This window comes from Hypomesus nipponensis, chromosome 13 (assembly GCF_054491055.1).
Source record: "Hypomesus nipponensis isolate SF chromosome 13, ASM5449105v1, whole genome shotgun sequence".
NCBI lineage: Eukaryota > Metazoa > Chordata > Actinopteri > Osmeriformes > Osmeridae > Hypomesus > Hypomesus nipponensis.
In genome coordinates, this window is record NC_140373.1 from 2,488,545 (window position 1) to 2,512,602 (window position 24,058).

Below are 24,058 nucleotides of genomic sequence, written 5' to 3' on the forward strand. Positions count from 1 at the left end.
AAAACCAAGTAAAGGCTAATCACAAAGAATATAAGGAGCTAAATTGTTTTCATTAAATGATAATTTAACTACAATATGAAATAACAGGACTAACATGCATAAGTGTAACACATTGCATTACACAGGTGTTAATAATAGTCCTCGTAATGCAGTTGTATTATAATAGTGCACTTACCTTGTTTTTAATATATTCAAAAACTGTAATATTTCTGAGAACTGTATCAATCTTAAGGCCCTTAAAAACCTCAAGCCTGTGTGAGAAAAAAAGAAACATTTTACGATTCAGATTGTAATATTTACAACTAATCACATACAATACTGTATCACCTGCCTGCATTCCATCAAAACATATCAAATATCGTACCTTTGAAGCGATCGTCCATTTTTAACATCTTCATCGGATTCATAGCACTGAGAAAAACGACACACAGCCAATTGCAGGCCTCTCAAACCACCGTGACAGAAAGCAGCAAAGCTGGAGGTGCGAAGTAGCAACAAGCAAACAACCTCAGCTTCGGGGAACTGTCTGACTAAATACACAGCTCATGTGCTTTAATCTTGAGAAGAGACTCAAAGTCACAAAGCACCGGAGAGTCTAACAGACACGTTTTTCATTACTGAAGAGTAAAAGACAGATAGAGAGAGAGATCAAAACGTGGATTAGAGTCGAGGCAGGTGGACACTCCCGTCAGAGTGGGGACCAGCCATGACGTCAAATCCCAAATTTGCGGGTATTAAAAGAAAGAAAAAATCTAAAATCTGACAACTCTGCCAGGAGGTGAAGGGCAAAGATGTCCCAGTCATGTTGACCATCAGTCATGTGACCATGTGTTGTGTAGAGAGTTACCCCAGCTAACTATATACACTCACTACACACAAGCAACGACACATCACACTGCCTGGTAGCTACTACATCATCAACTCCAGCACTGTCTAACGCACACACTGGGTAGTTGCTATAATGGGGCACAGGTCAGTAACACATTCTAGTGAATGAAGACACATGCAACCAGTGAAAATATGATGATGAAAGAGTGTCATATCCTCTTTCAAAAATATATTTTGACCCAAAACCTCCAACATTTGATCAACAGGAGATAATTCCCTAAACATCCGCTTACGGACTAAATGCTGTATGGTGACCATGATCAAATACAGAGAGTAACAAAACTCATAACAAACTGAATATTTTTCACTAAAAAATCTAAATCCAAATAACAAAGGAGAAGCACCTGTCAGTGGAAGTTGCATGTGACTGAATGCAAATAGTCTTCATCTCAAGAAATGAATAAATAATCAAAAATAATCATTTGGGTAAACAAATCAAGTGAAATCCATCTTCATTTGCACTGGAAAGCTCCTGCCTTTCAAAAATGCGAATAATCCTGCAACTACTGCAAATTACACTACCAATAATACACAGAATAAACCCTCTAGGTAAGTCAGTTTTGCGTTTGCGATTCGGATAGATGGCAAACAATACAAATCCTGATTACTGCCCGTGGACACGGTCCCGCTGAATGGGGTAGTGGAGGTTTTGGGTGAAGCTGCGACAAAGCATGTGGTGTAAAGGAGACACCATACAGGTCTTACCCCAGTATGATATCACACGGAAGCAGGAGATCAAACTGTGGCACAGGTTATCCTGGTCCTCCTTGACGCGGCCCTGTCCGTGACCCATCTTGACCCTGTAGCCGTTCTGAAAGAGATCCCCGCACGACTTCTTGCGCCTCCGCGTCGTTACAAACGTCTCAGAGCGCGTGCCCCCCTCGGGCCCTCTGTACACCAGCATCTTAGTCGGGATCATGCTTTAAGACTGACAAATGCTTCTGGCAGGACCGCAAAGCTCTCCGAATCAAGTTACCCCCGTTGCTCGTCAACACGCGTTTCCAAACATCCCCTCTGAGGAGGGGTTTCAGAAGTGCTGGTATTGGATGACCCTTGCCTTATATCAGCTTCCTCTATTGGCTCCTTTGCTCTTTCCTCGTGGTGGGGCAAGTCACAAGCTCTCTCCACATCCACGGAAAAGACAAATAGGTTAGAAAGCCCACCAGGCAGGAGGTCCCAGGGGGGGCACGACAACAGATCCATGTTCCTGGAGATGCGTCATGATCAGATTTACCACAGACACTCATGGAATACTCGTTATGATCAGTGGTGCGCCGTGAGCTTAAAACAAACCCGTTTCCATCAGGATATTACAGCATAAGCTCCTTTAGGATTCGCACAGGGAAAGGCAGAGGCCAGACTGCAAGTCTGTTCAGCAGTTGGGACAATGCACAGCTTCTCAAAGCCTTACTATGGTACAATGTGTTCCTATTCTGCCCCTGCCAGTTGTCATTTGATGCAGTAATCTTAGTGGTTGGAAAATAACGGAATGCATCAGAGATCAAGTTTTACACCACAGTATTGCAAGATGAAAGGCTTGGACAATCATTGAATTCTTCACAGGATTTAGCAAACAAGCAATAATCCAGTATTGATCATAACGGATGTCACCCAAGGCTGGTGGCTTGTTGACTTCAAGCTGACTATGTAAGGACACACACACACACACACACCCACACAAACACACACACACACACACACAACCAGTCAACCCATGTAAGGCAACAGTTAAAAGCAACAGTTGCAATGCAAATTGTCTACAATCAGTCGTATCATGCCAACTTTGAGTAGAACATGTAATGGTTCTGCATTTAAAAACTCAAATGTACACTCCATCATGAACATGCTTCAACAAGTGCTGTGGTGAAAGACCAAAAGCATTTTCGTTTTATTTACCGAATGAACAGATGGGATCATTTCAGGCTAGTTTCAACAGCTTAATGCTAAAAGCCTCTTTCAGTGTTTACTATTCAGCTCAAGAGCAAAAAGCTGGAACATTTGGATTTGAAATTAGCTGCCATGGCTATCATTTCCAAATGGATAATGGTTTTCACCCACTCAAAGTGCTTCCATAAAGCTATTAAATAGTAAAAAAGATGTTAGATGCTGTAATGTACCTTATTTTTTACTTTTTCAACCTCCCAGCTAAAGCGTAAGAGCTACTGTGAGAGATTTAGGACATCAACTCCTGTAACAGAGTAACTTCTGTTTGAGGTTGTGGAGCAGGCAGCCAGTGACAGCTGGGATCCTTAGTGTTCCTGTCCATTTCCGTGTCAGAGATCTCCGTGCTTTAACTATGTGTTTTTGCATGTGGTACTGTATGTGCTAAAATGTCCTGACACAATTCAGACGAGATGGATCATGACATGAAGTGAATTCATTCAGAAAGGTCCAGTACATAGACTGACGCTGCAAAAACAGTCACATGGAGCGACACAATTCGCCTCCTCGCAAGAAACCACAGGCCAGTGCCCATAAAACACATATACTAAGATAGGGTGTCAAAAAATATTTTATAAGTTGAGGTCTAAATATAATCTTGCAATTGGAATTACATGCATGCTGAATGACAAATCTTCCAACAAACTGTAGCATTTGATATATACTATAACAAATTATTCCAAGAGTTTATGCATTAAAAAGCTTAACCAGAATTATGTACAGTAAACTGTCTAGCTGAAGCGAGTTTTGGAATGACAGTGGATGCTAACTCTCAGACGACCACCAGACGGCGCTGTTTTACACAGAAACCTACACTCTTTAAAGTCATCATTCAACCAGCACACCTTTCAACATCCTTCTGCTAAGACTGAGTGGCCAAAAGGATCCAGAGTGGCTAAGTGAGGTGCCAAGTAGGGGCGGGTGGGACCTGTGCCGCCTTTGATTGACAGGTGATGGCGGACACAGATCCACATCTGTGATGGAACAGGAAATCACCTCTAATCTTCTAATTCCCTACTAGGCCTCTCTGGTGATGAGCTTCACACATTTAGCAGATTGACTTCTATTTCGATGCAGTGGTTAGCAACAAAAGCCTATTATCTTCACATCCCTTCATGTACTGCTTCCATCTTTAATCACATACCAATTTCAATCAGGCACTGCAAAGTTTGAAAGGCAAATGAGCTTTGCCCAGGAGATGCAGATCTACCATCATTACAACTCTTTATCACCACCACTGATCTTGCAGCCCTCACAGATCCTTTCACAAGCAGTTCTAGTTTGAAAACATGGGAATTTTTATGGGCAATCTTATTTAAAAAGTACACTTAGAAGCTAGGGGACTATTAACCATCTACAGGTAGCGCTTTACGTCTCCAAACACCCATTTGAAGTCACTGTATACCAGTGTACTATTGCTTCCTAAACTGAGGCTTATCATCGCAAACTCAACTGTTCTGCACATGATAACCCCTGGGTGGCACTGCAGACTCTAAAAACCTTGAAATGTAGTCCGCCACGCTTGGTACAAAGCTAGGCCGCAGTTTTCTGCGTAAGTGAAGATGTGGTATCCTTACCAAGCCAGCTCCTGTTCAAGTAGACAGAAACAAACACAGGAGGAACGGTGAAGAAGTCCACCACAGAGTTCACCTCAAGCCAGAACCACAGCTTGTCATTGGCCGCGATGAACTGTTGAAGGAAACACATTTTTGTGAGTCGATTTATCAATATTGTGATCCTCCCTCCACAGAATGCGTCTTCACGTTTGTATGTTTTACTTACACGTAGACCAAAGTACAACAAGAAGAAAATGTTGAACGCCATGTCGATCTGTAACGTGAAGTCTTTGTAGAAATTCTGACAGGACTCAATTGGGCTGGAAGCAATAAAGAACAACAGGTTGTTAGATGCCTTATTAGTTGTCATTAGGTTCCATTAAGAAGACAATTGTTAAATGTTGATGTTTCAATGCATTTAATATGACAAACACAAAAAACGATGCACTCTCCTTCCCTGGAAATGCATTTTGACCCCCCAAATAATTCAAGTGCAAAAGTAGGTGTCTCCAAATGGGTTGTCTGTTCAGAAGACAACATGCACTTTGTCACACAAGCAAATAATCATATAGGTCGATTTCCTTCATTAACCCTTAAATAACTGCATCCTCTCCTCCGACTCATTGACTCATTGACTCTTAGGAGATTCGACATCCCAGCAGTTCACATTCGTTCGGTGTGTCATTACAGTTTTTTTATTTTCATGTCAAAGGAGGTATTCCTCCTTTCGGACTGTAATGAGTGCTGTTTAGGATGGATGGGGGGTTAGGGACTAAGGGATATGGGGAGCTGTAGCAGTAGTTTAAGGGTTAACTGCATGCAGGGTATGGTTTATCTTAAGTGGTCAGGCAGCCATAGCAAGTGCTAGCAATGTAATGAAGTCTCACCCTCAAAAAAGCTTGAATCTGGCACTAAGAATCCCAATAAAGAGAGAATGTGGTTAAAACTGTAAGCACATTTATCACCTGACGACAGAACAACACACCCTGTGAAACGAACGATCTTGTAACAGAAAAGGCTGTGGTGAACATGTACAGGGGTGACTGACAGTGCCGTACAGAGAATCCCGGTCTCACCACAACACACAGTGAAGCTACGCACACCCATATAGACTAGTCCAAACATTCCCCACCTTATCCACTTTGCGGCCCGCTTGCATGGCTCAAATTTTTTTTGCAGCCGTCCTATACATCGGTTCACTTAATTTGCGTTTATTTATGATTTTAATTAGACTGTTTTCAATATTAAGCATTCAATGCCTTAAAATTCAAAACATGATGTCACTGATTTGCTTCTATAGTCTTTCGGCAACGTGACAAGTATATCCATTGGCGTCTCGGTCATGATGAATTAAAAGGCAAAATGTCATTTTAAAATTTGTAAGAATTTTTGTAATAATTTACCAATAGTATATGTAAATATTTAGATATGTATTCATTTTTCATCGTTTTCATTGGTTTAGGCCGCAGCCCACGGGTTGGGAATCGCTGGACTAGACCATACATGACCATCCACATAGCATAGATATCAAAGAGTACACTGTTGCAGTGGCTCTAAATATAGCATAAACACAGCTGTCCCAGAAGTCTCCTTAGTTCCAGATGAAACTGAATCATGATAGACAGGACAAAGCTTGGCACAATTAGCTCCTGTTGCATTCCTTCCTGTTTCACTGGGAAAAAAATCCTTTCAGTGAGATGATGGACAAGCTGTTAGTATTAGTAGCATGCTTCTTGTCAGTGTGAAGGATGTTTCATCTCGTTAAGTACAGCCCGAATAATCAGTGATGGAACAGGGCTCCTACGTTTGTCATCATGCTGTTTGTGACGTGGTTCTTCGGCCGTGCAGAGCAAACCTGAACCTTCACTGAACCTCCATAGGGATCCCTTAGACCCAGAGAGCTGGGTTAATATCCTACTTCTCTTTAGATCTGGATACTATCATTATAAGAAAAAAGTAAACAAAAATCACTTCCCCATCGTATGACTAAAACTGTCCTCAAATAGAACTTTGTAGAGACACTTAAGTACACCTTGGGGGGAACTTTCAGCAGGTCTAATAGTCTAATATCGTGACAATCAGTATATTTCCTGTTTAATACAGCAGGTTATGTCTGAACATCCCTGAATATAAACTATTCTTTGCAGTGTATAAAAGTCAATGTCATAGAAACATTAGGCCTCATTAGGTCACTTTCAGTGAGCTGGTGTCGGTTAGTATTAGCGCGCTACACAGTCTCATCCTCCTGCTGAGAACTGATTCCATCCTGAGTCTATCAACCGGCAGTCCCTCATGGGGATATGACAGAGTGGAGGTCTGGTCGCACAGAGGTCTGGGCTGCTTTGAGGTTGAACGGAATGAGACTGGTCTGCTGTGAGGTTGAACAGAGAGGTAGGTGGCTGAGCGGTTAGGGAATTGTTAGGGAATCGGGCTAGTAATCGGAAGGTTTCCAGTTTGATTCCTGGCCCTGCCAAATGACGTTGTGTCCTTGGGCAAGGCACTTCACCCTACTTGCCTCGGGGGGAATGTCCCTGTACTTACTGTAAGTCCCTCTGGATAAGAGCCTCTGCTAAATGACTAAATGTAAATGTAAATGTGATCAGAATGAGCCTGGTCTGATGTGAGGTTGAACAGAATGAGCCTGGTCTGATGTGAGGTTGAACAGAATGAGGTCTGGTCAGGCAGGGAGTGCTGCAGCCACTATTGAGAGCATAACTCTCTGCGGCCCTTCCTCTCCCTCTCCCTCTCCCTCTCCACACCTTCCTGTCCCCTCTCCCTGTCCCTCTCCCTCTCCCTCTCCCTCTCCCTCTCCCTCTCCCTCTCCCTCTCCCTCTCCCTCTCCCTCTCCCTCTCCCTCTCCCTCTCCCTCTCCACACCTTCCTCTCCCTCTCCCTCTCCACACCTTCCTGTCCCCTCTCCCTCTCCCTCTCCCTCTCCCTCTCCCTCTCCCTCTCCCTCTCCCTCTCCCTCTCCCTCTCCCTCTCCCTCTCCCTCTCCCTCTCCGTCCTTTCATACTGTTGCTTTACGCTGATGCAAAGAGGCTGGATCTCAATTTAAAACACATTTGAAACGTTCGCATCAAAAACAAAAGCATTGCCAAACAAAACACGATTTTACAAAGGATATGAATTGACTAATAAATAGACTTAACACACATTTGGGGAATGAACAATTCACACATCATCCCTAGTACAGCACCATTACAACAGATTACGTCCCAGTTAACGTCCCTGAACACTTCTAGGTCAACAAAAAGAACAGTTTGTTTAGACATTTTCACTTTTGCTCTGTGTGGATCCCAGTGTTCTTTAGAGAGAGCAAAGAGCGCCCCGCCTGTTGACTTGTCTCTTGTCGTTTCCCTGGTGCCACTCTGCAGCAAGGTCTGCCTCTCCGGCCGTGAGGCTTCAGTGGGCACACAAGGCTAATTACAGGAAGGGCCGTATCTATTACAACCTGCTGTGTCTTTAGCCTGCATGCAAGAGAGAGCAGAGCTGCTCTCCAGGCCCAGGGAGAGGGTGTGAGGCTGCCCACAATGCTTGGAAGCACCATCGGAGAGAGAATACAGTTTGTAATAATGAAAAAGGGGATTCGAAACTGTCCCACCCCTCCCCCAGCGTTCCTGAAGCTTCCAACAAACCAGAGAATGGATCCGCAAACTTTGCAGTGCCTGATTGAAATTGGTATGTGATTAAAGATGGAAACAGTACATGAAGGGATGTGAAGATAATAGGCTTAAAGGTCTGATAGGAAGTCAGCAGAGAGTTCAAAGGTCCCGTCTTCATCATGTGATAAGGGAGTCTTCTTTGACACTCCAACGAAGGAGAGAGGGTGGGGAGGGTGGGGACCACAGATGGTCTATAGCAGGGAACGTAATTCTACCTGGGCCTGTTTGGATGATGTAACGAGAGCAGACTGGTGAACCACGTCCCAGCCTGACACACACTGTGGTCTTCAGAAGCCTGCCTAACAAGTTGTATTGATTTGGAAAGTCCAGGGCAGTCCGTGAGAGTGTGGTCAGTACCTGGGACACACACTCATTTCCTGGACTCGTACTCTCTGTTCTCTGGGCTGTGCACTTGCTTGCGTCCTTTTGTTTTGCTCTGCTGTCTAATGGCACTTCCTTTCCAACAGCATCCACAGCTAGCAGCGTAGCCCTTTTTTCTTTTTTTCTTTAGCAAAAAAAAACAGGCTAAATCTAAACGGGTGTTCCTGTTCCTCACACTTAGTGAGAGAAGGCCATTGTTTTGGGGGCAGACACTTCCTGGTCTTTCCCGCCGGCCTTGAGAGGGTCTGATCCTTGCATTACAGAGATTAAGCAATTTCATCTGTGAGTAAGGATTGTTGGCGGGTGAAATTGACAGTAAGCCCAGGCAAGGACAACTACCTGGAAGGGATTTACTGGAGCTATCAGTTGTAGAAGGGACAGGACGCGTATTCAGGCCTACTCACAGACCCATCAGAGTTCAAACAGGACTGAAGGGGGTAGATACAGAATCAGAGACAAGTATAAAATCTCAACAAGTGACACCAACAATAAAGAACAGAGAATGTGTCATGAGTCATGACGAGATGTATTTCAACATAAGCTCAGTCTGTCATGTGACAGACAGTAGACAGCAGTTCTCCATTAATTTGTGTGTTTTTACTGGTTTTGACCCTTTCATAGAGACACTTCTATGAGAAAACCAAGAAAAACGACTAGAACATGAAGTGGAGATGAACACTTACTCGGAGGAATCGATGAAGTATATTACAAGGGCCCCGATGCTCAGAGCAAACACAAGCACCACCTGAAAGGAGAAAGACATGGAGAGTTACAAGCAGGCTTTCAGCATGGAAGCCTTTTCAAAAAAGCATTTCAATGACAGAATGATCAGAATTCCCTGAAATGCTAAAAGGGTAATATTGTACTACACAAAATATGTGTAACAGCATACAAATGATGGTATAACCACCAAAGTTTGAAATTAAGAAACAGATCAAGTAAAATAAAAGAGGTAAACTATATTCACCCCAGGGATATGTGATACACTGGGTGGGAAAGACATGTTTATTAAGGCCAAGTTTAAATAATGCATATCAGGCCTGTCAGAGTAGACACATCAGCTAATTCCGACAGTGTAAATAAATAGACTCGTCGCTGAAAGGGAACATACAGCACATGGCACCGTAAACACACCCAACTGCTAGCAAAAGCTCAGCTCATCATGTAAATTGCCACTTATGCGTAGCGGGTTGACAGAATGCGGCTTCAGTTTCACACAGACACAGAAGCACAACAGAGAAGCCCGGAGCTTAGACATGGAGACAGCACAATAACAAAACCAGGGCACTGCCTCTCCCTGCCTCTCTCTGCCTCTCCCAGCCTCTCCCGGCTTCTCTCAGCCTCTCTCAGCCTCTCTCAGCCTCTCTCAGCCTCTCTCAGCCTCTCTCAGCCTCTCCCGGCCTCTCTCAGCCTCTCCCAGCCTCTCTCTGCCTCTCCTTGCCTCTCCCTGCCTCTCTCTGCCTCTCGCTGCCTCTCTCTGCCTCTCTCAGCCTCTGCCTGCCTCTCCCTGCCTCTCTCAGCCTCTCTCCTCCTCCTCTCTCAGCCCCTCCCTGCCTCTCTCTGTCTCTCTCAGCCTCTCCCTGCCTCTCTCTGTCTCTCTCTGTCTCTCTCAGTCTCAGTCGATGAGAGATAACTAGAGCATGGAACAGTACACATCACCAGTCTACACCTCGTCTGAACAGATTGGGAGAGAAGCTTGTTTCATATACACCTGCTGTGGAGGTGTTACTGAACAAAGCAGATGTCGTCATGTTGACAACGCGAGGCTCTGCAGCTGAAACTCAATCAGAGTGAAGGGGAAGGAGCTGGAAACTGAGCTAAACTCCGGGAGCCAACAGTGGATCCTGGGAACAAGCGGCCACTCCCAGCATCCCTTGACTTATTTACTGTTGACATTAGTCTGTCAATCACACAAAGGGAAGGGTCGGCCTGCTTAGGTTTCCTCTTTAAGTTTCCATTATACCTATTGAGTGCTTTGCATTGGTAATTGCCAACAATAGAGATATTCTTTCCATTTAGACACTACAAACTTAACTGTATCTCGGTTGAAGCTGGTTAGGATTAGTAGACATTTGTTGATAGGTAATTATTCATGGAGCATGCTGAGACCATGTACTGAAGCATATTATTTGAAAGGTGTTACAGGCAGATTCAACAGAGGGCAAAACCTCTGTCAGTGAACTGGGGCGTCTGGTTCCCTAAGTAGGCTGCACAGGCAGGAGACTGGGGAAAGATTTATATCGTACTTCGACAGCGCTGCAGCCGTCATTTTTTTTATTGCACCGTCAGGGCACAGAAGGTCATTAACAAGTATCAAAAGAAATATGGGTTATGTTGCACACCGGGAAAGAAAATGAATGGATTTACTTTTCCTCCTTTTAATTCTCATAGTGCAAATGAAAATACATGAGGGCGTATTCTCCTCCCTGGCTTCAGAAGGCTCTCTCTGAAAGAGAGAAGCTCTCTCTGATCAAAGCTTCTGAGGGACTCTGTGCTCTCATTATTATTGTTACAAAATGACCAACCTGAATTTTGATATTAAAAAGCAAGTGCAAATGTGTTTGGGGCTTAATCCAGGCAGGCGGAGATAAGAGAGACAGAGGTTCCTTCAGGAGAACAGCGTCCACATTTTACATAACGCGCATAAGAAGTTTTCCCATGACCCCGGCCGGCTTTGTCTATTTACAAATGACACGATGGCCACACAAGCAGCCCAAGCCGTCCATTATAGATGAACTCGGCCAGATTCATTTCCATGATGTGAAATTGCATTGTGCCTATGCTATTGATGTCTCAGTACCGAGAAAACACCTCCATGCATTTTTTATCGCCACTCCTGTCTCAACGCTGGGGATTCCTTTGAGCGCCTGTTGCCACTAGTGGTACGAGTCATGCAGAGGACTCTTTACATCCCCCCCCCCCCCAAAAAAAACACAGACCTAAAAATAAACACAAACGAAAACAAATGTCAGGGATAACTAAAAGGCATACTAGTATGGTAGCGAGGGACCAAAGGGGGAATAACAACATGGTCTGTCAATGAGAGCCAATGATGTGACAGCCTGTGTCATTCGTCTTGGTCATTACATAATTATGTGCTGTCAAAAACAACCAGATAGAAGTGGGCAACCGTTTGTTGACAGATGGACGTTTATCTCCCCACAAGGGGGCATGGTTAGCTAATGACGAAAGATTCTCTGGGATCACTGACTATGTTCTCATGGTGCTTTTGGCACTGAAAATGTATGTTGTTCTGTCTGTATGCATGTCAAAATGTTATTGTTTTTGTACTTTGCATTGCTTTTTTAATAATGTAGTCAGCAACTATGCAACTGTAGACTACCAAACAAACGGTTCTGTGCAACCGTCAGTGCAGACTGCTGTCGGATTTTTCAAAAGGCCTAACACACTCAGCAAGAAATCATGTAGTAGGGTGTGAATGGATGAAAGGTGTAAAGACACAGAACCTGAACTCGATCTCCAGTAAACCCTCGACTGACTGCTTGACCCTGAAGCCCCACAGAGCCTCCCCTCCAACACAGCCATCACACCCAGCAGTGACAAGAATCGCTTGGCGCGTTCCACACCTTCGTCAGCAGTAGCAGAAGTAACCTGACAACAAGTGGCACCACCACCCCTTCACCACCACCCCTTCACCTTCACCACCCCTTCACCTCCACCACCCCTTCACCTCCACCACCCCTTCACCTTCACCACCCCTTCACCTTCACCTTCACCTTCACCACCCCTTCACCTCCACCACCCCTTCACCTCCACCACCCCTTCACCTCCACCACCCCTTCACCCCTTCACCACCACCCCTTCACCTTCACCACCACCCCTTCACCACCACCCCTTCACCTTCACCACCCCTTCACCACCACCCCTTCACCTTCACCACCCCTTCACCACCACCCCTTCACCACCACCCCTTCACCACCACCCCTTCACCACCACCCCTTCACCACCACCCCTTCACCTTCACCACCACCCCTTCACCACCACCCCTTCACCACCACCCCTTCACCTTCACCACCACCCCTTCACCTTCACCACCACCCCTTCACCTTCACCACCACCCCTTCACCTTCACCACCCCTTCACCACCACCCCTTCACCACCACCCCTTCACCCCTTCACCACCACCCCTTCACCACCACCCCTTCACCACCACCCCTTCACCACCACCCCTTCACCTTCACCACCCCTTCACCACCACCCCTTCACCACCACCCCTTCACCACCACCCCTTCACCACCACCCCTTCACCTTCACCACCACCCCTTCACCTTCACCACCACCCCTTCACCTTCACCACCCCTTCACCACCACCCCTTCACCTTCACCACCCCTTCACCCCTTCACCACCACCCCTTCACCACCACCCCTTCACCACCACCCCTTCACCTTCACCACCCCTTCACCACCACCCCTTCACCTTCACCACCCCTTCACCACCACCCCTTCACCTTCACCACCCCTTCACCACCACCCCTTCACCTTCACCACCCCTTCACCTCCACCACCCCTTCACCTTCACCACCCCTTCACCTCCACCACCCCTTCACCTTCACCACCCCTTCACCTTCACCACCACCCCTTCACCTTCACCACCCCTTCACCTTCACCACCACCCCTTCACCTTCACCACCCCTTCACCTTCACCACCCCTTCACCACCACCCCTTCACCTTCACCACCACCCCTTCACCTTCACCACCACCCCTTCACCTTCACCACCACCCCTTCACCTTCACCACCACCCCTTCACCTTCACCACCATCCCTTCACCTTCACCACCCCTTCACCTTCACCACCACCCCTTCACCTTCACCACCACCCCTTCACCTTCACCACCACCCCTTCACCTTCACCACCATCCCTTCACCTTCACCACCCCTTCACCTTCACCACCACCCCTTCACCACCACCCCTTCACCACCACCCCTTCACCACCACCCCTTCACCTCCACCCCTTCACCACCACCCCTTCACCTTCACCACCACCCCTTCACCTTCACCACCACCCCTTCACCTTCACCACCATCCCTTCACCTTCACCACCCCTTCACCTTCACCACCACCCCTTCACCACCACCCCTTCACCACCACCCCTTCACCACCACCCCTTCACCTCCACCCCTTCACCACCACCCCTTCACCTTCACCACCATCCCTTCACCTTCACCACCCCTTCACCTTCACCACCACCCCTTCACCACCACCCCTTCACCACCACCCCTTCACCACCACCCCTTCACCTCCACCCCTTCACCACCACCCCTTCACCTTCACCACCACCCCTTCACCTTCACCACCACCCCTTCACCTTCACCACCATCCCTTCACCTTCACCACCCCTTCACCTTCACCACCACCCCTTCACCACCACCCCTTCACCACCACCCCTTCACCACCACCCCTTCACCTCCACCCCTTCACCACCACCCCTTCACCTCCACCCCTTCACCACCACCCCTTCACCTTCACCACCATCCCTTCACCTTCACCACCCCTTCACCTTCACCACCACCCCTTCACCACCACCCCTTCACCACCACCCCTTCACCACCACCCCTTCACCTCCACCCCTTCACCACCACCCCTTCACCTTCACCACCACCCCTTCACCTTCACCACCACCCCTTCACCTTCACCACCATCCCTTCACCTTCACCACCCCTTCACCTTCACCACCACCCCTTCACCACCACCCCTTCACCACCACCCCTTCACCACCACCCCTTCACCACCACCCCTTCACCACCACCCCTTCACCACCACCCCTTCACCTCCACCCCTCCACCTCCACCCCTCCACCACCACCCCTTCACCACCACCCCTTCACCACCACCCCTTCACCTCCACCCCTCCACCTCCACCCCTCCACCCCTTCACCTTCACCACCCCTTCACCTTCACCACCCCTTCACCTTCACCACCCCTTCACCTTCACCACCACCCCTTCACCTTCACCACCACCCCTTCACCGCCACGCTTCTCCCCCGGGGTGTGTCTGTGTGGCACATCTGAAATGATCAAGACGGTTTTAATGCCTGGACTCAATGCGGCCCTCAGATGTACTCTTATCAGGTCCTGCCATTCAGAAATCGACTGGCACAGAGAGCCCACTCAGCCCCCTCCGGCCCCTGTTCTCGTCTGACTCACCAACGCTCAGGATGAAGAACAAACAGCAGAGCAGGAACTACACTTAACCGATAAATAAATACGCTGTGGTTGTTGGTGAGGGAGCCACAGCACTGGGCTGGCTGGTGGTGGTTTAACATTGGGGCTTTTATGTCCAATGGACATGTCTGTGCTACTCAGGAATGAGCTGTAACTAACCTAAATTGTTTCATGAACCAACTTACTGTTAGTGTCAAGAGTGCTAGATTTGTGTTGGGGGCAAAAAGTCTATACGATAGTAGCTTTCCAGGAACTGTGATGGAGAACTCTTGGATCACTTGAATCCTTAATTCAGTTCAGTTTAGTTCCGTTTTCGGTTGCTAGGGTGCCATTTTGGCATGGTAACTGTGACTGTGGGAAGTTTCTCCATATGAAGCGATGAAACTGTCCTAACTGCTCTTTTAGTATTATAACCGTTTTACAGAACACTGGCGTCAGGAAATATGTCTCCAGTTCTGCTTACATCAGAACAACACTCAAACACGTCATGTTTACTTCCTGATAACACCATTTTCCAACCAGTTGTTAAGAGATATTTTTCAACTCGGAAGTGGAAAGGTAGTTTCTGCGAGCAAATAAGGACACTCACAGTAACAGTACCACTCACACATCCACATTCAGACCCAATATTTGACCAGTAATGTTATTAATAATGTTATATTAATAATGTACAGTAATGTTATTACTGTACCCCCACTCCCCCCCACACACACTCAAACTGAAATGGAAAGGTTGATCAAATTGCTAAAATTATTTGTGGAGATCTCTTTTCAGTCCCTTCGGCTGGAGCTTGGATTCAGAAACCCTGAAGACCTGCAGGGCCTATCAAATGAACCCTCCGGGAAAAATAGGTGACCTGACAAACAATGTTTAATGATTCAAAAGGTAACCTCGACCTCTGTTAGCTCTGAAAAAGAACACATCGATGGCTCTAAACAAAACAAGCCGCATTTAGGAGGTCAGCGTTCCCCTTCCACAATGCCAAAAGTCAAAGTCCGTTCAAACCTCCCATCGGTGGGATGCCTGAGATTCGTGAGGGCTCAACTCTATCCATCTTTGTACCACAGTGCAAAGCCCTCAGTCCCAAGTCCATTTTGGTACTGCTGAATTATCCTACTAGGGACCCTGGTTTCATGAATGAACCTCACAGACTACTCATTACACTACGTGGTTCAGCGTTTATTAAAACACATTTATCAACGACTAGTTGTTGCTTGGAGGCCAGCATGAGAGCAAGAACACTGTCATCTCGCCCAAAATAACCCAAGCATCCAGCTCCCCTGAGAAATACCTGGCTGATGACATCAATCTCCACAGCCACCAAGCCCAGCTGTACCAAGACGGTGCCAGGACATTGTTAAACTGAAATACCATACACTAGCTACATTTACATTTACATTTAGTAGACGCCCTTATCCAGAGCGTACACGGACATTCCCCCCGAGGCAGGTAGGGTGAAGTGCCTTGCCCAAGGACACAACATAATTTTTCTGGCAAGGCATCGATCCAACAACCTTCCGTTTGCTAGCCCGATTCCCTAACCGTTCAGCCACCTGACTCCCACTAACTAACTGAATGAATTGAACATATAAAATAATTATCCATTGACTGTTTAGGGCGATTCATATTTTTGGCAGGTTTTCAACTGTTCAAGAGACCTGGAGCATCATTCCTTGCCCACTAGCCTGAAAAAGAACTGTTAAGACAGCTGCTTCCTTGTTTACAATCGTTCTCGGAGGTTCACTCCCAGCTTGAAGTGATAACAGGACATTAGGATTTTTATGACTTAACCCATAAACATCACCAACAGTACACTGACAGACATCCAAATAGCATTCAAGACATTTACAATATCATCGACATGTAACTCGAAGCTTGTTTCAAACCGACACCGTAAATGTTATTGGACTACCAGACGTATCTTCTTGTTAAACGCCTATAAATAGCGGAGCTGTTGAAGTAGAGAAGACAGTTAATGATGGTTAGATGGTGAACACTACTACACCATAGGGACATGGTTTCTGGACCACCCAAGAAGATAAGGAGTCCTGACACCATGTTGGTCTAGCGAGGCTTCTTGCACGTCACATGAAAAGATGAAGCCCGTTGGACCGATCATTGAAGCTGTGTTTCTCATCCACACTTCCTGCCTCTTTGCTCCTTGCTATGAGCCTTCCACATGCTCATTATATGAAAGTCTGGCTGACACTGGCGATGGTTGCCAGTGCTCCAGGGTTCCACAGTCACCTCCAGAGCCGGAGACTGGATGTTCTTTACAACCAAGCCAGCAGGGGATTTAACCTTTTGATCCTAGCGACCGTATCTTGTTATTATTATATTACTGAATTTCCTGTACCGAGCACTTTGATATCGAGAGTAGTTCACACACATTCATATCCTGCTTGTGATACTATTTATGAAAGACAAAGTTGAAGGTATGCTAACTGTAGGCCTGAGCACATCTTGTTAATGAACCCAAACTTCATAAGCTCGACATTAGAACTGATGGGATGGGTGTCTGAAGGGAGTTTGGTTTTCTGTATTTAAGAAGTCACGTTGGTTTTTTTTGGGGTTGTAACAGAAAATCTTCAGAAATGATCAGAGACCATTTAACACAAACGCGGCTAACCAGCTTAGCCTTAAATACTGGGTAGGTCACCCAGGCTAGCGTAGCAGAGGCCTCAGCTGTCCCTTGTCTCATCACAGCCAGCCCTGAGTGCATAATGAAGAACAAAACAACCACATCCGCTCTGCCACCCACAGAATCCGTCTTGTTCATTATTTGGTTGGACGTGAGAGTCCGACAAACAGCATAATCAGGTTCAACTATCCCTCCCGAAAAGGCTTTTGCCGTTGTTTATCAAACACAACCACATTCGGCATCGACAACAACGCATCCAATTAAAAACACAGAATCCTTCTGTGATCTTGTCACAGTGTCCCTATCCTCCCTCGTCAAGATGTTCCCGGTGTGGAGGCAGAGGAAGATATCAGGGGAGACAGCTGCATGCTTGCACAGACTCCACACTGGTATTCACTGCCTGCTTCCCTCATGCCCAGTGCATGTTGTGTGGAAGAGACAGTCTTCCACACAACATGCATACTAATGAGGGACGGCACCTTTCTGCCTTGGCTTCCTCAAGCAAGGCCTGAATATCACCTACATGGCATGTGTTTCATAAACACTTTTGTGTTTAAGAAAGTGGAAATCTGGCAGTAGCAAAACTTTATGAAAACACTTCTGTGTAGACACATAGTACTTTTTCAATGTTCTTGAGAGTAATCAAAGAGCTGTTTCATCCAACCTGTTAGCACTAAATATAAGTAGAAGTTGGACACATTGAGACTCAATTTTGCTCATCTTCAGCCTTCTGATGTTCAGCTAAGTTCTATTTATCGTAGTTAATGGCTTTGGCATCCTTTAATGAGAAAACTGTCGCATTTGAAGCATGCCGTATACCTCTATGATTCATTCTCCACATTCATAGGACAATGAGGCCTAACTGATGATAGAGGGGACCGTAGGGATTTGATTTGTCAGGACAGATACTGTACTGGATCATCATGCTGACAATCACTGTGACTGAAGAAAGAAAGACCAAGATGGGAAAGAAAACAAAATCTGCATTGCAGAAACACTCTTTTAAAAAGCTTGCTGTAGGATTCATTAGGTAAAAGCCGACGGAAAGCTGTGGAAGGTGGTGATGATTAAGCTTCAGCTCTGCCCAGCCTCCATTTTGAAAAGCTGTGACAGGAGCTCCAATATAAATTAGAATGTTATATAGCAGAGGCTGGATTGTGTCACCATTGTATCAAAGCAGGGTGACAGTGTCAACGCACTGTGACAGGAGCGGGTCATAAAACTTGTGACCTGGGCGACCCTGTCAACGAGGCTCCTTCCTGCTCCTCCTGTTCACAGTGTCACCGTCATCGCAGGGACAGGGGGAGCAGGCCACAGCTCCTCTGCGTAATCAGGGCTGACAACCAAAACAATCACGATAGAATAGAAGGGCCCAATTGAATGATTACGCTTCTCAAACTAGAACAAATTATTCACCTAAATATGGCCCGGATGAAACACGATTGAGAGGGACGTTGTCTAAGGCTTTGGATGCTTTAGAGCATGACTCGCTCCGTATTACCGGGATGACAGCAACGGCATCATAACCTAAGCAGGGTTTATATCTGTTCCCTTTTTCTCTTATTGTTGGTGATGTTTGAACCCATGAAGGAGTTATCCCTCATCTCGTCAATAAAAGCAGATTATTTTATATCTATTGTGTTCCCAAGGAAGTAGGAACCCTATCCCTCACCATCAAATTTCTAACTGTGTTACAGTGTTTACAGGTCTCAGCGATCTGACCCAAAGGGAGATTCCATAATCAGAAAAGGACTTCCTGGTAATGAAATTGTCATTTTTAAGGATTGGTTGATCCTTCACAATGATCTCAAGAGATCATTTTTCTCATTCACAACAAAGTGAAGGGTCATATTTAAGTCACTGCTGTGACAGCTCTTTGTAGACAGACACAGCTCACCCCAGCATAACACTTCAGGCATCCTGGTATGAATAAGGGAGCTACGAGAAGAAGATCTCTATGCCTCGTTAGTGAATTCATCTCTCCTTGGAAACATCCTGCCGGGCTTTAATTGCTGCAGTCCTGCTCCACATCCCATCTTTCAGCTGCAGTTTGCAGAGGGATGCTAAACAGAGAGCCAAGAGGCACGTCAGGTGACGTCACCTGGAGAGGCTCTTGCAGCAGTGGAGGGACTTGGAGGGATCCAGAGTGGAAAATTGAGATGTGGCCTCTCTCTTTGTGGGCTTGTAAGGGTGTCTGATTTGACTGATCAACTGTAGAACAAGCACAACAGCTGCTGATTTCTTCTTTTATTTTTTTTTATAGGAATGTAAACCAAAACATTATCGTAATCCGAGAGATTAACCAACACTGGTGTAAACAACAACTGTATGAAATGCTGAAACTTCTTATTGGATGTCAACTCGTAAATATCTAAACAGTATCTGGTTTTAAATACTTTTAAATTGAATTTCCATTGGGGCTTCCACATTTGAGATGAATGGACGATAAAATAATCAATGGAGAAAAAGAAAAACACTGAATAATAACTTTATGTACTGTAACCATGTTACGTCACTATCCTGTCTCAATAACAGAAAGTACTGTGTAAACCCACTAAGATCTAAATGTAAAATGACATAGTCTACCTGAGACTATTTTTAGACCTAGTCATTCTGCACTAACATAGTTTTTCGAAATGCACTAGTAATAACATGGGTAACTGACAAATTGCGAAACTTTCCCCAACAGCTGGTGCCAGAATAACAGAGCAGCTTGCTGGAGCAGTGATTACTCTAAATGCAGGGAGAGGACTTGGTGTAAATAGTGACTCCTTAGCCTCAAATAACCATCCAGCCGGCCTTAAGGCCTTGTGTTTGAGTGTTTGTGTGGCAGATGCAGAGTCCACCACACAAAACAGCTTTGAGCACCTGGCCACCAGATCAACCTTATATTGAAAAAAATTAACTAGCTTAGAGTCGTGTTTAAAAACAATTTTTTTTGAAAGGCTTGTGGTGCGATTGACTTTTCAGCTGAGGCCGTAGACTCCATTGAAATGTTGAACTTGCAGCTATAACACACCATTCACTGTTTAATGTATCAACGCCTCTTCGCACCAGAAGCAACAAGGAAGCCAGTGTAGGTGTAATTCAGAGGGTCTGCTATTCTCAGATGGTTCCAGGTAGCCTTGGCCTGGCTCTCTGTGCCACTGCTACAGTCTCTCTCTGACTCCAACACTAAAGTCTGCAGCCCTGCCCTTCACCATTTCACCATGCCCTCTCAGTGACCCACTCAATAGGCAGCTTGTAACAAGTTCCTCCGTATATTAGATGGGGGGGGGGGGGAAGAGAAGAAAATGTTCCATCCTCCATGTTCTGATAAATCACAGTAAGAGTAATGGTTTTCCGTCAAGAGATCTGACAGCTTATGTAGTTTCGTATCAACGGGGGAAAAATAGATTACTTTGAGATCATGCACCACAAATTCTCTTTTATCTAACCATCCAGGAAATGATTGGTTTAGTTATTTTGTATTGAGGTCCTGTAAGCTTACAGTGTCCTTGTCCACAACCTTATGAAAACGTCAATGCTATTAAATGCATTGTTAATGTGTCACTATGTGTTGGAGATGTGTGGCATTTCAATGGTAGTTCAATATCTGTCTCCTAATAACAGAGTGCGTGTGGTTAAAGCACTTAGAAATCAGACACTCCGTCAAAGCTTTGGCAGATATCTCCAACTGCTCAGGTTTTATGTCCAGTGTGCGTATACTTTAACTACTCCAAGTTGAAACCCGACTCTGCTTTAGTTGGTGACAGAGTACCGAATAGGATCTCACTGTGAGAAGCGACAACATTTGAGCTTGTCGTCACTGCAGCTTTGGATGCGCTCAACAACGAGTTAACAACAGCTTTTCATTCTAAGACTGCCATAAAGCCAGCTTTGTTTTGGCATTCAGTAGCAATGGATACGGTACTTCATGTGAGGTGCTGATTTTATTTAAAAAACTGTAAGTCAGGTTCGACTAATACATAATCACACAGTAGGAAAGGGACTTGATGTACCACAAGAAGAGACCTACAGTATTCAGCTCTAAATCCTATATTGGCTGAGTTCAAGTTTAAACCTCTCACGGTCTAGCATAAAGAGCTTAGAAGGGGGAGCAATACAACAACATTGTGTTCCCCCAGCCACCCTCTGCGCGCTAAGCTGAAGTGTAATGTCCAAATACATTCAATATCTGTCTAGGAGATGAGGAGTCTCACAAGACTCTACACGCCTCACACACATGCATGGGTGAGGGGGGAAAAGGCTGTTGTTTTATTGAACAAATAGTGTTTTTGAGAGATCAATGAATCAGCTCCCCTGACACGGCACGACGACATCCAGAACAGTACGCTGGTTGAGTCAACCCTCGGGTAGCCCTTCATCACGGGGAGGTTCTCACAGAGAGAGAAAAAACCTGCTCCCCTCAGTTAACTGTGGAAATTCCCCCGCTTGTGATAAATATGTAAACCTTTGCTCCTTTTCAAGGGACTTGGTCTCAAATGAAGAAGGCACATGATTTTTCAGTGGTCATGGCTGGTGTGTATAATCAAATATGGATGAGGAGCACAAACGTCACAGAAAGTTTGGAAAGTATCAAACAATCCCATCACTTTCCTTTCAGACGCCGTAAACAGGTATAAATAGACTGCAACTGTGGACACAGATATTACAGTACACGGGTATCTTTAATGTAGCTTTACTTTACAGACCAGCTCCTCGTGGCATTGTTTCCCTGTGCAAGCCCTGTGAAAACAGGCCAGACAGCTGCTGCTACCCAAAATAGACGGGCTGATAGGCGGGCATGAGTGACTGGTGGCACTGCCTACCAGGTTATAACACTGTGAGCGTTGGGAGCAGAGAGGGAGTTGAAAGACGCGCAGACACACAGTTCCCCTCGTACCACACGCCACACGTGGCACCTGGTCTCGTCGGCCATTGCCAGATGACCCCTGGGCAAGCTGGCGACATGACCATCGCCACGGACTTACAAGCCAGGACTGTGAACGCCACACAGCCAAGAATCAGCTGGGTGTGTTACACCCAGACGCTAAAGGCCCGGAAAAACAGCACATGGACATGAGAGGAAAGCCCGTCGGGCGGGGCAGCGAGCTGACTGTCTGTCTCAATGGGGAGTCAGGTGGCTGAGCGGTGAGGGAAACGGGCTAGTAATCTGAAGGTCGCCAGTTCGATTCCCTGCTGTGCCAAATGACGTTGTGTCCTTGGGCAAGGCACTTCACCCTTCTTGCCTCGGGGTGAATGTCCCTGTACTTACTGTAAGTTGCTCTGGATAAGAGCGTCTGCTAAATGTACATATAAATGAGACAGCTTTTAGTTCCATTCTGCGTCGAGTCTCTTCAACTACGGGTGAGCTTCACCCTTCCCTCGATACAATCGGTCAGATGCTGCAGTTTGTGCCGCATTCACCTCGAAGAACAAAGAGCCTCTTCCTCTTTCGCACCTTCCCCCGTCGCCCTCGTTCCTCTCATCACACAAAAAGCTTTTTCTTGTAGCTCCTCTGCCACTCACCCAAGCTCTCAACGGAAGAGGGGAAATTGTCCCGTTGGCTGAAAATGTCCTTCTGCTTCTCCAGCAGTGAGGGTCGTGATTCCCTCTAGCCTGTGCTGCTCCATGACGTTCAACCCAAACGCGCTCCAGATTCCCATAAATCGTCACCTGCACCTCGTTTGACTTTCACGGGCTAACCTCCATCCCTCGCGGCCGGTCTATGAATATGATCACCATTTGTTTTGCCAGTGGACGTCTCATTCCCCATTATGGCATTGGTCCAATGATCCTTTGTCCTTTAGCAGTGTCAACCAATACACAACAACGTTGAATAGTTAATGATAGGCTAAAAGATAACACGATAGGGGTGGAGATCGGCTCGGACACAGATTCAGGGCTTTCTCTTGGGTACCATCCGCACATCAGGGCTGGGATGGAGGTCAAAGGGTCAGAGGGTCCTATAGACGCTACTGTACGTCACACGGCACCAGAGGCAGATCCATGGTGCCATTAATAGAACAGCCTTCCCTGGGTAGCAGAACACCCAAGTGACGTGGCAACCCTCCCCCCTCCACCCCCCCTAGCCAGGAGCAGCCAAGCCTAGGTGGGCTAAATGTCACCCAGCCAGGAGTTTGTCATAGCAGAGAAAACAGGCTTTACTGAAACACAGACCCAAACCCAACATCCAAACCCGATCCCCACCCCAAGTCACTGCAACAAGGCCGGGTGAAGACACCCGGCATGGTGAGGATTCAAAAGCCGTGAATAAACATTGATTCTGAGGCGAGGCGTAGGTGTGTAATAGCCAGGAGATCAGCGGAGGGTTCTCCAGGTGGGTATAAATCAGCATCCCTGTTCAGGTCCACAGCTTATTTGTTTGATTTGACACCCAGTTCGACACACAGGTGATGACATCTGCACTGAAGAGAGGGAGGTGTGCGATGCTACACATCTGCTAGCGCTGCTAGTGACTGGAGTAGATAACCTGGAGGAAAGCTAATAAGGTGACTAACAGATGGAGCGTTCTATTTAACTGGGTGGGGGGGGGGTGTCTCCATATATATAGCCCCACCCCCCACATCCCAACCGGCGGTTGACGTGTCATTAGAAAGTAAACATGCCGTTCTGTTTTATCTGAGTGCACAGATGGGGAAGACCTGAGCTCAAACAGATATGATTTTACAGATGGTGGATGTAGCCAATGACCCTAAAGGCAAATACCCTGAAAGACAACAGTGGATGTTTCCCAATCTGCAGGTTCACCCAGGCAGTCCTCCCAGGTCCCACAGTGTGGATCTGGTGAGCCCTTGTTG

At 46.4% G+C, this 24,058-nt stretch overlaps 1 protein-coding gene across 4 annotated transcripts in view; it reads right to left on the bottom strand.

The window, feature by feature from the left end:
• LOC146259444 (calcium-activated potassium channel subunit alpha-1a-like) overlaps positions 1–24,058 on the bottom strand; it is a 64,088-nt gene that overhangs the window by 29,658 nt on the left and 10,372 nt on the right. For all 4 annotated transcript variants that reach the window (XM_084670360.1, XM_084670361.1, XM_084670363.1 and 1 more), the window contains exons 3-6: positions 9,114–9,175; positions 4,612–4,705; positions 4,407–4,518; positions 176–251 (exon numbers count right to left, since the gene is read on the bottom strand). In XM_084670360.1, coding sequence (XP_084526486.1) covers positions 176–251; positions 4,407–4,518; positions 4,612–4,705; positions 9,114–9,175 — 344 coding nt within the window. The remainder of the gene's footprint in view (positions 1–175; positions 252–4,406; positions 4,519–4,611; positions 4,706–9,113; positions 9,176–24,058) is intronic.